This window comes from Archocentrus centrarchus, chromosome 7 (assembly GCF_007364275.1).
Source record: "Archocentrus centrarchus isolate MPI-CPG fArcCen1 chromosome 7, fArcCen1, whole genome shotgun sequence".
NCBI classification, from domain to species: domain Eukaryota; kingdom Metazoa; phylum Chordata; class Actinopteri; order Cichliformes; family Cichlidae; genus Archocentrus; species Archocentrus centrarchus.
In genome coordinates this window covers 14,779,179-14,791,419 of record NC_044352.1, presented here as the reverse complement: position 1 = coordinate 14,791,419, position 12,241 = coordinate 14,779,179, and the positions used below count along the sequence as shown (strand labels likewise).

The 12,241-nt window shown below is 40.1% G+C and overlaps 1 protein-coding gene across 1 annotated transcript; it reads right to left on the bottom strand.

The window, feature by feature from the left end:
* Positions 1 to 2,985: 2,985 nt before the first annotated feature.
* LOC115783389 (periphilin-1-like) lies at positions 2,986 to 11,111 on the bottom strand. Its single transcript, XM_030734193.1, has 7 exons — positions 10,600 to 11,111; positions 9,716 to 9,799; positions 9,527 to 9,630; positions 9,178 to 9,401; positions 6,340 to 6,398; positions 4,246 to 4,389; positions 2,986 to 3,443 (listed from the first exon to the last, which is right to left on the bottom strand). The coding sequence occupies exons 1-7, from the start codon at positions 10,636 to 10,638 to the stop codon at positions 3,273 to 3,275; spliced, it is 825 nt and encodes a 274-aa protein (XP_030590053.1). The 5' UTR covers positions 10,639 to 11,111; the 3' UTR covers positions 2,986 to 3,272.
* Positions 11,112 to 12,241: the final 1,130 nt, after the last annotated feature.

Here is a 12,241-nt window from a genome sequence, read left to right as displayed (position 1 = left end):
CGACCAGAATTTTTTTTTTTTTCTGTAAAAATGGTTTTGAGTTCTGTGGATGTTTGAGAGCGACCTCTGACTGAACCATTCTACCATCCCTGAAGAAAAAGTAACGCAAAACATTCACTGTTGCTTTGTATGTCAAAGATGTTTTGACTTGATGCAGCACGGAAAGCCCAGGTGAAACAAATGTTCCATCAAGTGTCCTCCACAGTACAGTACTGCTGTCGGGCGGATAATCACCACCGTGGACCCAGACCTCCCCACGAGGCTTTGCGCTGCAGAGATGTTCTGACCCGACTGTTCGGCAGTGCTGTCAAAGTTCACCTTCTCATTTTTCACACATCCAACAGGTTAACTACAAGAACCAAGTGTTCATTTATCTTCTAATATATTCCACATCTTCTCATGCACCATTATAGCAAGGTAATCACTCCAACTGTGAGTGGTCATAATGTTCTGTTTCAAGCTACAGTGTTGTGCAAAAGTCTTGAGCCACCCTTCATTTCTTTATATTTTGTTTCCAAGGAGCCAGACGTTCTTGGCGTTTTTAGAGTGGTGTGGAGCAGTAGTTCTCCACAGTTTCTGAAGGTCTTTCAAAGTTTTTCTTTGGACATTGACTGCTTTTTCACTCATTTTCAGTCCAGTTTTTATGGTTAAGCCACTTAACACTGACCTATAACTCAATCAACTATAAAAAAAAAACATATATACATACATAACTCAAGGGGAGCTACCAGAGTTTGGACTGTGTTGAAAAATAAAGGGGATCATATCAAATATTGACTTGCAAGCATGTTAGAATTGTACAAAATCTAAAAAAATATATATAGAAATGAGTAGTGAAAAGAATTTTAAATTTACAGGCTTATTAACTGCATTAGTTTTATAGAAAGCACACCCTCTTTCAACCCTAAGGTTTCACTTATCAGTACATAATAAAAATAATCTAGTCTTTAGCTGGTAAATATCTTAGCTGAATGGCAATAATAAATGACATATTTGTTATAATGACATATAACAAATAATTACAGCATGAAGTTATTTGTTTAGCAAGAACTAAACCAAAACACAGAAGTAAAGTTTGAGTAAAGCATAGAGTGCACCCTTTCTGCTTCCATAGGATTAAGAGGGTAAGGAGCAGCCAGGTGCTGATAATCAAATGCACTTGATTAGCTCATCAGCAGCAAGTGTGAGCACCTCTATATAAGCAGACAATTTGGTTTGCTAGTCTGGAGCATTTAGGTGTGTGTTAATGCCAAGGAGGAAAGACATCAGCAATGATTCTAGAGAAGTTATTGTTCCCTTGTTCCCATCAATCTGGGAAGGGTTATAAGGCCATTTCCAAACAATTTGAAATCCATCATTCTACGGTAAGAAAGATTAAGTGGAAAACATTCAAGAAAGTTGGACATCCCTGCAAATTCACCCCAAGGTCAACAGTACAGTTAGAAAAAGACTTAAAAAAAAAGCGTTTTCTTTTGAAAAGGTTGCCAGGAGAAGGCCTCTTCTCTCTAAAAAGAATGTGGCAGCATGGTGTATGTCTGCAAAGCTGCATCTGAATAAACCACAAGCCTTCTGGAACAATGTCCTTTGATCAGATGAAACCAAAGTGGAGATTTTGGGCCATAATGCACAGTGCCATGTTTGCTGAAAATCAAGCACAGACATCTCTTACCAACTGTGAGGCACAGTGATGGAGGGGTGATGATTTGGGCTTGTTTTGCAGCCACAGGACCTGGGCACCTTGCAGTGCTGGAAATAATTATTTGATGCCCTGCTGAATTTGTAAGTTTGCTCAGTCTCTAATTTTTGTGGCAGTTTCATTTTAATGGAGAAAGACAGAATATCAACCAAATGTCCAGAAAAAACACATTGCATAAAAGTTATAAATTGATTTGCATGTCACTGAGTAAAATTTGTATTTGATCCCCAAGCAAAATATGATTTAATACTTGGAGAAACCCTCTTTAGCAAGCACAGGAGTACATTTCTTGCAGTTGGTCACCAGGTCTGCACAGTGCCTACAAGGTCCCCCTGCTCAAGAAGGCACACGTACAGACCTGCCATAAGTTTGCCAGTGAACATCTAAGTGAATCAGAGAAGTCTTGGGAGAAAGTGCTGTGGTCAGATGAAACAAAAATCAAGCTCTTTGGCATCAACTCGACCCATCGTGTTTGGAAGAAGAGAAATGCTGAGCGTGAGGAGTGGGCCAAATTCCCTCCTGAGATCTGTGCAGACCTGTTGACCAACTACAAGAAACGTCTTACTGCTGTGCTTGCCAACAAGGGTTTCTCCACTAAGTACTATGTCATGTTTTGCTTGGCAATTAAATACTTATTTCACTCATTGACATGCAAATCAATTTGTAACTTTCATGTAGTGTGTGTGTGTGTGTGTGTGTGTGTGTGTGTGTGTGTGTGTGTGTGTGTGTGTGTGTGTGTGTGTGTGTGTGTGTGTGTGTGTGTTTTTTCTGAATGTTTGGTTGACATTCACTTTCCATTAAAATTAAACCACCACAAAAATTAGAGACTGTATTTCTTTGTGAGCAGACTTACAAATTCAGCAGAGCATCAAATAATTCTTTCCCCCACTGTAGCAAAACATTCTAGAGTCAAATGTGAGGCCATCTAACAGCTAAAGCTTGGCTGAAACTGGGGCATGCAACAGAACAATGATCCCAAGCACAAAAGCAGCTCTGCAACAGAGTAACTGAAAAAGAATCGAGGTGTTGCAATGGCCCAAAGTCCAAACCTCAACCCGACTGAAAGCTGACACCCTTTAGAGGGCCTGATTCACTCAGGAAGTTGAGCATCACTGCTTCAGATAAATACTGTCACAGACACTACAGGTATTTAAACCATAAACAATAGTGTGTGGCCTAGTTACCTACTGACCTATTAATGTATTTTCTGCTATGACCTGAATTCATCCATACAACCATGAACAAATCACTGAACATATTTGCTAACACATAATGTTTAAAAGGCCAAAGTTTATTAATAAGCAAGCAAAAATAAATTATGTCATATCAAAATACATTTTTAAAGACGTTTTTGAGCAATACAACCAGTGCATCATCAGCATCATCAAATCTCAAAATAACAAGCATGATTAAATATTAAGTTTTCACCAGTGTTCAGTTTTAAACCGAGCACAGATTTCATACAGGCAGCAGAGAGGAATGCACAAGATTAGCAAAAATAAGAAAAAACAAAAGTAGCAATAAATCAATTAAAATCCAACTCTCAGCACTTTACAGGCTAAGAAGACAGGTCTGATCAACGTGAGTCGTAGTCTTCAATAAATTTCTCCATGGCTTCTACACAGCGCTTGCCAATGTCCCTGAGGTTCTCCTGCAACGAGGACTGGATGGAACGCTCCAGGGATGGATCCTTTTCAATCAGCATCTTTACTACAAAGCCAAACATTTCACATTCCTGATAGTACACCTGAAAGACAAATGCAATCATGGTTTTAGGGCAAAAAGAGAGAACTAAGAGGAGAAAGTGGGAATGTTGGAGGAAAAAAAGAATGAGGCATGAAGTCTTCTCATGTATTTCCAGTTACACTGAATGGATTAATCCATGGAAATGCTTGCATGTTGACTGCTCGCAAGGTATATATGTGTGCAGAGTTCTGTGGACATTTTTGCATCAGCTACCTGTTGCCAGACTGTTTTTTTTTTTTTTTCCCTTTGCAGTGCCTCTATAATCCTGCAACCATGGAGATATGAAAAGCAAGAGGCCATCTTTTCCGTCAAGTGGGTGGAAACACACATACACGCTCTCACACAAACACCGATAAGCAGAACCTCATGTGATGCCTGTCACACTGAAGACAGTATTAAAGCACATTGCTGAACCCTCTTGTGATGCAGGTGAGCCGGCCTCACTTTACATTTCAGATCAATTAGAGAAATAAAAATAAGAACAGCGAGAAAGAATTACACCATCAATCATGTAAAATAGTGAAAAAGACCTTCTTTGTCAGGCCTGGCAAAGAGAAGCCAGTAATGACACTCATATTGCCTCTGGCTCAGCACTTCAAATCTAATGTTTATACTACAGCAAACAAATCTTTTTTCCTTGTCTCACATCTCCTGGCGCTTTCCTCGGATCATCCCTCTGTCACTCTTTCTCTAATCCCAGCTCCTCTTATCTCTTCTCCTCCTCTATCTGTTTATAACTACCCCTTCTCCCAGCGTGAGTGTGTACATGCCAGTGCGTGTTCGTGTAATGACACCCCATCCACCTCATCTATCTCTTTCCTCTTCTGTTGGATAGCTCTGTCTCGTGCCGCCGTCTGGCTCACAGTTGAAGGGAGCTCCCTGTCTCTGCTTCGTTCTCTGCTTTTTGTCCCCCTGTGATCTCTCTCTCTGCTTTGATTCCTGTCGCTCTGGCAAACCAGCAAAAAAAAAAAAAAGGGAAGAAAGGAAACAAAGAAAAAAACAGAAATTAGAGACAGCAGTTGGATTGTAGTAATCAGATAGTTAGCCAATAACATGGAGGCAAACACTGATGATGTATGAGCTGCTAATGACCAAGTAGATAACTAAAGTGAAGTGCCACATGTCAACTTTTAACCCTGAGGCAAGCAAATTATTCGTCCACTCTGCTGATTGTATTCAGGCAGAAAAATACAAAACAAAGAAATACAGTGCAGTGGTGATGGCCACACTTGGATTAAAAAAAACTACACACACACAAAGTTACAGTGGAGAGCAAATCTCCAAATTATTGTTTATGTTTTCAGCCAAATAAGCAACTTTTTTTAATGTTCATCTTTAAAAGGGGCAGCGCGGTGGTGTGGTGGTTAGCACTGTTGCCCTCACAGCTAGAAGGTGTGGGTTTGAATCCACCTTGGCCCGGGCCTTTCTGTGTGGAGTTTGCATGTTCTCCCTGTGTTTACGCCCAAAGACATGCAGTTACTGGGGTTAGGTTAACTGGTTATTCCAAATTGCCCATAGGTATGAATGATTGTCTGTCTCTGTGTTAGCCCTGTGACAGGCTGGTGACCTGTATAGGGTGTACCCTGCCTCTCACCCCATGACAGCCGGGATAGGCTCAGCCCCCCGTGTCCCTGAACAGGATAAGCGGAAGAAAATGGATGGATCTTTAAAAGGTGGTAGTTGGTATTATGTTTGCAGATTGTTTCTGCTGCCCTGCAATGATGCCCAACTCTAGGTCAATAATAAAATATGTATGTGTTCTATTTTTTTTTTTACTTAATTAGCTGTTAACATGAATTAAAGAGCTAGCTAAAAAAGAGAAAGAAACATGTACTGGAGAGAGAATGACACCCTCTCAAAGGGAAGTCTTACAAATTGATAACCCCAAACTACAGGTCTATAAACATCAACAACATCACCCTTCTTTGTTCACTTTAACTTTGCTGCAGCAATAACCAGCTGTGATTCATCATGTGCCGCTCTGCTCTGTGCTGCGCTTAGGTCAGCCAAGAGATTTATGCGACTATTTGATTTCAGCCGTTTCTGCAGCACCTGGGCTTTCTGCATTCAAGTCTATGCTCTGAACTCACGTCGGATGAGCAAACAAACACACCATCGACCTGGATCTATACATATTACTGATCGATAAACAGAAGGGAAAAAAACTTGCTCTTTATTTAGAAAATGGGCATTCCTTGCTCTTTCTGTCATTATCGAGAAAGAAATTAATGAGGAAAATGATGTGAAAATAATATGATAATGAAAAGAACTAATCGTGGAAGCCCATGTGTTTGGAACAATCACATGACAAGAAATCAAATATTCACACAATGGCTTCAGCTAATGTTTTGTTTTAATCATTAAAATCAACTGAACTGCCAATTCTGTCTGTAATAACTCAATCGGCCTATAAAATGTCCAGTAACACTTTGATATCTCGATTTGTCCAACAAACAGCTCAAACCTAAAGAAAAAAAAAAGAAAAAAAAAAAGAGAGTATTATACCGCAAGACATTCTTAAATAACATTCTCACATTTGAGAACTTGGCACCAACAAATATTTCACATTATTGGTCCAGCTGCTAATTAATTTTCTTTTGAAAGCCAAATTAATAAAGTGCTGCAACAGTAATTTACAAAATGCATTCATTTTCATGCCAGTCCCTGTCATCTTTGCATAAATTAATTTTTCAATGTGGCCATAAAATTGTAAAAGCATCTTCATAAACCATATTTCAGTAACTCAAATAGTGCTACCCAGCATTTCATGAATATTTTGCCAGTTTTAATAGAGGGAAATTAAGTGATTTTCAAATAAATGGGTGGAACGATACACATTTTTTGACACTTTATAATAAAATTGGAAAGCAGAGCACCTTTCTTGCTGGTGAACTTACAGTGAACTGCGTGTCCTTGTCTCTGCTGGAAGAGGACCTTGATGAGTAAGGTCTAGTAGCTGGAAAACAGGCAAAACACAAGGTCAATACAACATGATAGAAAAAAAAATGTATATGCACTAATACCAAATACAGCCCAGTGATTCTATTCCCAGATTACCCTGTCTTTAAGTCGTCACCTATGTTATGTTTATGGCTCTTGTTTTGTTTTTTTGGGTTTTTTGGGGGGGTGGGGGGTGTCTTAAGTATCATGGTCTGAAATCAGTGAAAGTTTTGGCAGGATCTGCTGACATTTATGTGATTTGGACTGCATTGTTTGGCTGTAGCATCCCTATGTGAGGCAATAGCTTTGTCATGGCTCATTATATACTGCTGGCTAGTCTCTCCCTCTCTGTTTCTCTCTCTCGCACTCATATATACACACAAATCAGCGATGAGTCACCATCATCGCACCATCACTCAGGCACACACACACACACACACACACGCAAAAAAAACCTGTTCGGTACTCACACATACACAAACACACACCTCCACAGTGCTGCAGTGTGCGCACAGATACAGTGCCTGTGTGCAAAATAAAAACATACAGTAACTCAGCCGTTAAATAGCAACAAATCATACCACTTTATACCGACAAAAAAAACAGGAAACGAGGACTCCACAGTTAAGTGTTAAAACAAAGGAACATGATCACAAGATATTTTAAACCTGCTGTTTACTTCCCATTTCAAAATGAAGCAATTCTCAAGTAAGTAATTAATCTACAGCCAACTAAATAACAGAGGTAACTTGAGGGATGGACTGTATTATGAACTGATTATTAGCAGTCTATTGATAATCTATGTATCAAGTCCAATAAAAGCTCCTTATTAATCAGCATTATGTAATGTTGGTTTGTTGCTACCAGAGTGTGACTACCTACCAACCAGCAGATACACAATGAGCAAATGTCCTCCAAATATTTGTAATGCAAAATGCTCATGAAAATGTGTCTGCCTCTGCTTGCCTATACTGCCACCCAGTGGTTATTTTATAGTGCAAGGACATGTAAAGCTTGTGCAGTTCACTATGCATTACACTTTATGTGTCATTGTGATCATAAATACAGGAGGTGGAGGCAACAGTGAGCTGCAAGAGCACTAATGAAGCTGTAAGCTATATATCTCCAATAGTTAGCATTTTAGTAGTTTTAATATTGCTTTTTATACCAACATATTACTGCATATGGAAGCTAGGAATTTATTTATACTCCTTTAATTTAGTTTAATAACAATTATTCAAATTTAATTTAAAATACTAAACCCATTAAACCACTCTGTGCTACATAACCCAACCCAGGGGGAAACATATCCTTAAATAAGCTGGTTTAAAGGTGTAAAATTAAAGAGCTTTTGCTTAAGATTTTCATCCATTCATTCATTCACTTCTGCTGCTTATCTGGATGACGAGCGCAGCAGTGTTTGTAGAGCTTACAGCATAACCTGCATGAGTGTCCGACATCGTTGGCAGCATTTATGGTTGTGCATGTTGCATTAAGTGTTAATCACCTTGTGGTCGTGTCCTGGTGTTTTACATGCGGTACCAGCCACAAGACAAACAAATAAAATAATGGGACTTTTTCCCTCCTGGGTCCCCACTCCTTGTTGTGGTCAGTTATTTTCAAAGGCAAATATATTTGTTCCTCAAGTTTTTCCACATCTTTGTACATTCCCTCACGTCCATTCCTGATGGTTTCTGCAATTTCCCCCCTAGGGATTAGCTGACATTTGTGAGTCCTTATGTTGATAGCGTGATTATTATTCCTTATACTGAGGCAATGATTGTTATTCTCTCACTGATAAATTCAAAAACTGCTGTGAAAAAGAAGCTGGAAATGCATAGGAAGAATCAACAGTACTGACCAGGTCAATCACAGCAGTTGCACTGATGCAACATGCAGTTACATTTTCAGGGAGGTGCACATCTTGGTATGACATAGGTTATGTCGTAGGGTTTCTGAGGGGTTTGTGGTTACATTGTACCTACAGCCTAGAATTCCTGTTAAAGCAAAAATCCCCAGTAAGCAGAAATCCCCAGACCTCCCTCTCCCCGGCTACCTCCTCCATCTCGTCTGGGGGAGGGGGACACTGAGGTGTTCTTGAGCCAGCCGTGACATCTCATCTCTCCAGAGTGTCCACAGCCTGTCCCGGGGCCTCCTCCCCAATAGTACATCCCTCCCCTCAGATGTGCCCAGGAGAAATCCTGGTCAGATGCCCGAACCACCTCAGCTGCCTCTTTTTGGTGTGAAGGAGTAACAGCTCTACTCTGAGTCCCTCCCAAATGACTGAGCTCCTCACCATATCTCTAAGCAAGAGCCCGGCCACTCTTTAGAGGAGCCATCTTCTGTCACTTGCATCCACAATCTCATTCTTTTGGTCACCATTCAGAGCTCACAGACTCACTTTTTGCACTGAACTCTCTCGTCACCACAACAGAAGTTTTATTTTAATTTGTAACGTACTGTTCTTGAACACTAGCACTGGTATTGCAAAAGCCTGACCCAGTCAAATGTAGTTGTTTATTTGTGTGTTCCCTGATTCCACTACACAGTGAGCACCGAGAATACTGGAAGTTGAAGTATCAATCAGCATAGAACTTGTTTCACGCCAAACTTTTAAAGATGTGTTTTGACTTCTCTTTGTTTATGGAGTCATGCTGAAACAGCAAAAGGTCTTCACATGTAGTAAACACTTTGCCCAAGCCCTGACTTTATGTCTGTTTAAATGAAATGGGTGTGTGTTTGTGTGCTGTAACGGCCTGTGTTATCACAGACTTCTTCTGCAGAAATGAACTTACTCTTTTCTTGCTTTGGAGATGAACTTCCTTCAGTGCTCTCTCTCTGCTCATACTTTTCCTTCTCCTTCACTTGCTCCTTCTTCCTGACCCTCTCCCTCAGTGGAATGTGGTGAAATTTAGACTGTAAGTGCTCTCTCTGGTGGACGTAAGCCTGGTGGCTCAAGTGGTGGTGCCGCTGGCTGCCAAATCCGGCTTTGTGGAATGAATGGTCATCCCTTGGAAAACTGCATCATTTGGTGGTAAGAAGCTTTATGAGCAACCAAAATCATTCTCAGTCTCATTATCAGTGCTTGCTGGGTAAAAATAAAGTAAATAAAAGTACTCCCCATTCTCACCCAGAGATTCTTACCGAGGCTTGTAGAAATGCCCTCCAAACTTCGGTTTGTAAGCGCTGGACAACCATGCCCTTGGTCTAGATGGACTTCTCACTCTTCTGAACACCCTCTTCTCACCCTGAATTAACAGGAGTTAATAAAGTCATCACAATCTGGCGCTTTAGAGAGAGCGTTTATAAAGGTCATTTTTAAACAGGATGTACCTTAGTGGGTGACACAGTGTTGTTGGTAGCCCTTTTGTCAGTGGAGTCATCACTGTGTTCCTTGTACCGCTGTGACATTGACACCTAAAGTGAGAGGGCAGGATTAATCACAGTTATCAGGGTGTTACAGAAAGGTAGGACATGATTTTGAAACAATCTGCTAAATAATAACTGCCAGATCATTTTAAGTTATTTGTTATTCTTCAGGCAAATCTTCAAGCAATCTGCATTTAAGCTTTTTTTAATTTTTTTTCAAGCCGACAGATGAGTTGATTATAATAATAGCTGTTAGTCACAGATCTACTTATGCAAATAATTCCGGAACACCACCACCTAAGAAAAATAATATTCATGGATTGAGAACACCAGATTTTTCACTCTGCATGTAGAGCTTTAAATAACGTTAGACCAAGTATCATCCACCCAGAAACACTTTCGATTTGATTGTTGCAAGCGGTCCTCGGACTGGGACAGGAATATCCTGCTAAACCCTCAGTCAAAAGCATTCACTTTCTCCCATTAAGAAGAAAGACTCATATGAGTGAAATAAACTAATGAGACTTATTATTACTGATTTTCATGAAAATAAGGATTACTTTAATTAGACAACGCAGACTACTCAATAGTGCCCCCATGTGCTCAACATGACTCTTCCTGTTATATTTGCAGGCTATTTCGGAGATCGCAGCAGTATTATTATTTGTGTAATTTCCGAACGTTTTGATTCTTTAATTTTATTTTAAATGATTATAAATAAATAAAAATAAATAAAGGTCCGTAGAGTTTACAACACTTCAAGCATGCGCATAAGACCGCTTTCACTTTGTTACTCCTAACCCCCCATCCCTTTTTTTTTTCCTTTCTTTTTTATATATTTATTTTACCTTGTTTTCTTGTGTCGTCTGCGGTCGTGCTTGATCCATTTCTGCCTCTCTGCAGAGCTGATTTGTCTTTATGACTGACACGTTGACTTTTATTCCTCTTGGAGAGCAAAAAAACCAGGAAGCTGCGTCTGAGCTCTCAAATTAATCCCGAGTGTCCATCTGTAAAGTGGACCTTTTGCATTTCCAGCGCTCGCACGCTGTAAGAGATCGCCTACAGCTACTGAAAACGGTTTACAGGTTTACTTATTTCACATTGTCCACAAATAACCTGCGTCTCTGGTTCAGCGTGCTCGAAAATAGCGCAACATGTTTTCACTTCCTCTTTGGACAAATACCCAATCAGGTTAAGGCTGCGGTCATGAAGGTTTATCAAAAACAGTGCGGGCGGTCGGACGTTTCTCCTAAAAACATCCGGGCGATGCATCACACACACAAATAGTTGTAGTGAAAAAAAAAAAATGTCAACGTTGGAAAAACAAACGTTAAGATCAGTACTGACAACGTTTCCGAAGTATTCCAAGTGTGACGATGAAATTTGGATTGCGGATTGCAGAACTGTAAGTAAAGGTTGGTGTGAAACACTTCAAAGGTGGAAAAGGCTACAGCAGTATTTCTAAAGGCGCAGGTACACAGTAAGAAACACCGGCTACAAATGGAGGAAATTCAGGAGTATTACTATATGTGGGCATTCTGCAAAGATCACAAGAAGAAAGAAAAAATCTGCAATGCAGAAAAAGAATCCATGGGTAACATTAAAACACACACACACAAATAAATACATCTCCACATCTATCCATCCATTTTCTGTGTGTCCAAACTAAAGGGCCCCGCCTACCCCAGGTGTCATAATGCAGGAGGCAGGTTCCACCCCTGACAGGCCAGGAGTCCATCTGAACAACCTGCTAATATCTTTGTTTAGTGTTCACCAAAAAACACTAAATGAAGAATAGTGGTAAGAGAAGGACACTGCAAAGGAAACCACCGTGATCTTAAAAACAAAACAGAAAAAAACATTGTCCTAAGTTTGCAAAAGACCATCTGGACGATCCACAACACTTACAGGAAAATGTGGACAGACGTGAGCGCTGTTCATCAAACAGATGAGACAAAAGCTTGGAGTGAATGCACGGCACTGTGTTTGCAGCAAAACAGAGACTGCACACCTGTTCACACATCAGCACCTAATCCTTATCCCATGCTGTGACACTTGGCTCAGAGGACATCATGGTTTGTGGCTGCTTTGCTACCTCAGAGCCTAGAAGCTTTGCAATCAGAGAGGGAGCAATGAATTCAAAATTGTACCAAAATTTTGACAGGAGAATATCAGGGCAGAAGTCCATAACCTGAAGCTTAGGACAGGCTGGGTAATGAGCCAAAGAAAACACGGAAATCAGCAGCAGAATGTTTGAAATAAGACATTCCAGAAATAGTGATAAACTGAAACGTGTAAGTCGCATAAGCAGCTACAGGTAACATCTGAAAGCTTACTAAATTTAAGAGTTCATATTTCAAGCTTACACTGGAAACTACCTACCCATCTATCTGCCTACAGTTCTGTACTAAGAAGATGATTTCTAGCTCTTTCCAATAAGTAAGGATATTTTTGTTTTTCTGGTACAATAAAAGTTACGGTATTCTGAAA

Excerpts from the sequence above, each read along its gene's own strand:
- LOC115783389 (XM_030734193.1), bottom strand. The coding sequence starts at position 10,638 with ATGGATCAAGCACGACCGCAGACGACACAAGAAAACAAG. Across the intron at positions 6,399-9,177 it reads ATCTCCAAAGCAAGAAAAGA|CTACTAGACCTTACTCATCA; the intron begins GTAAGTTCATTT and ends CCTGTTTTCCAG. Across the intron at positions 3,444-4,245 it reads AGAGGAAAGAGATAGATGAG|GTGTACTATCAGGAATGTGA; the intron begins GTGGATGGGGTG and ends TTTGTCTTTCAG.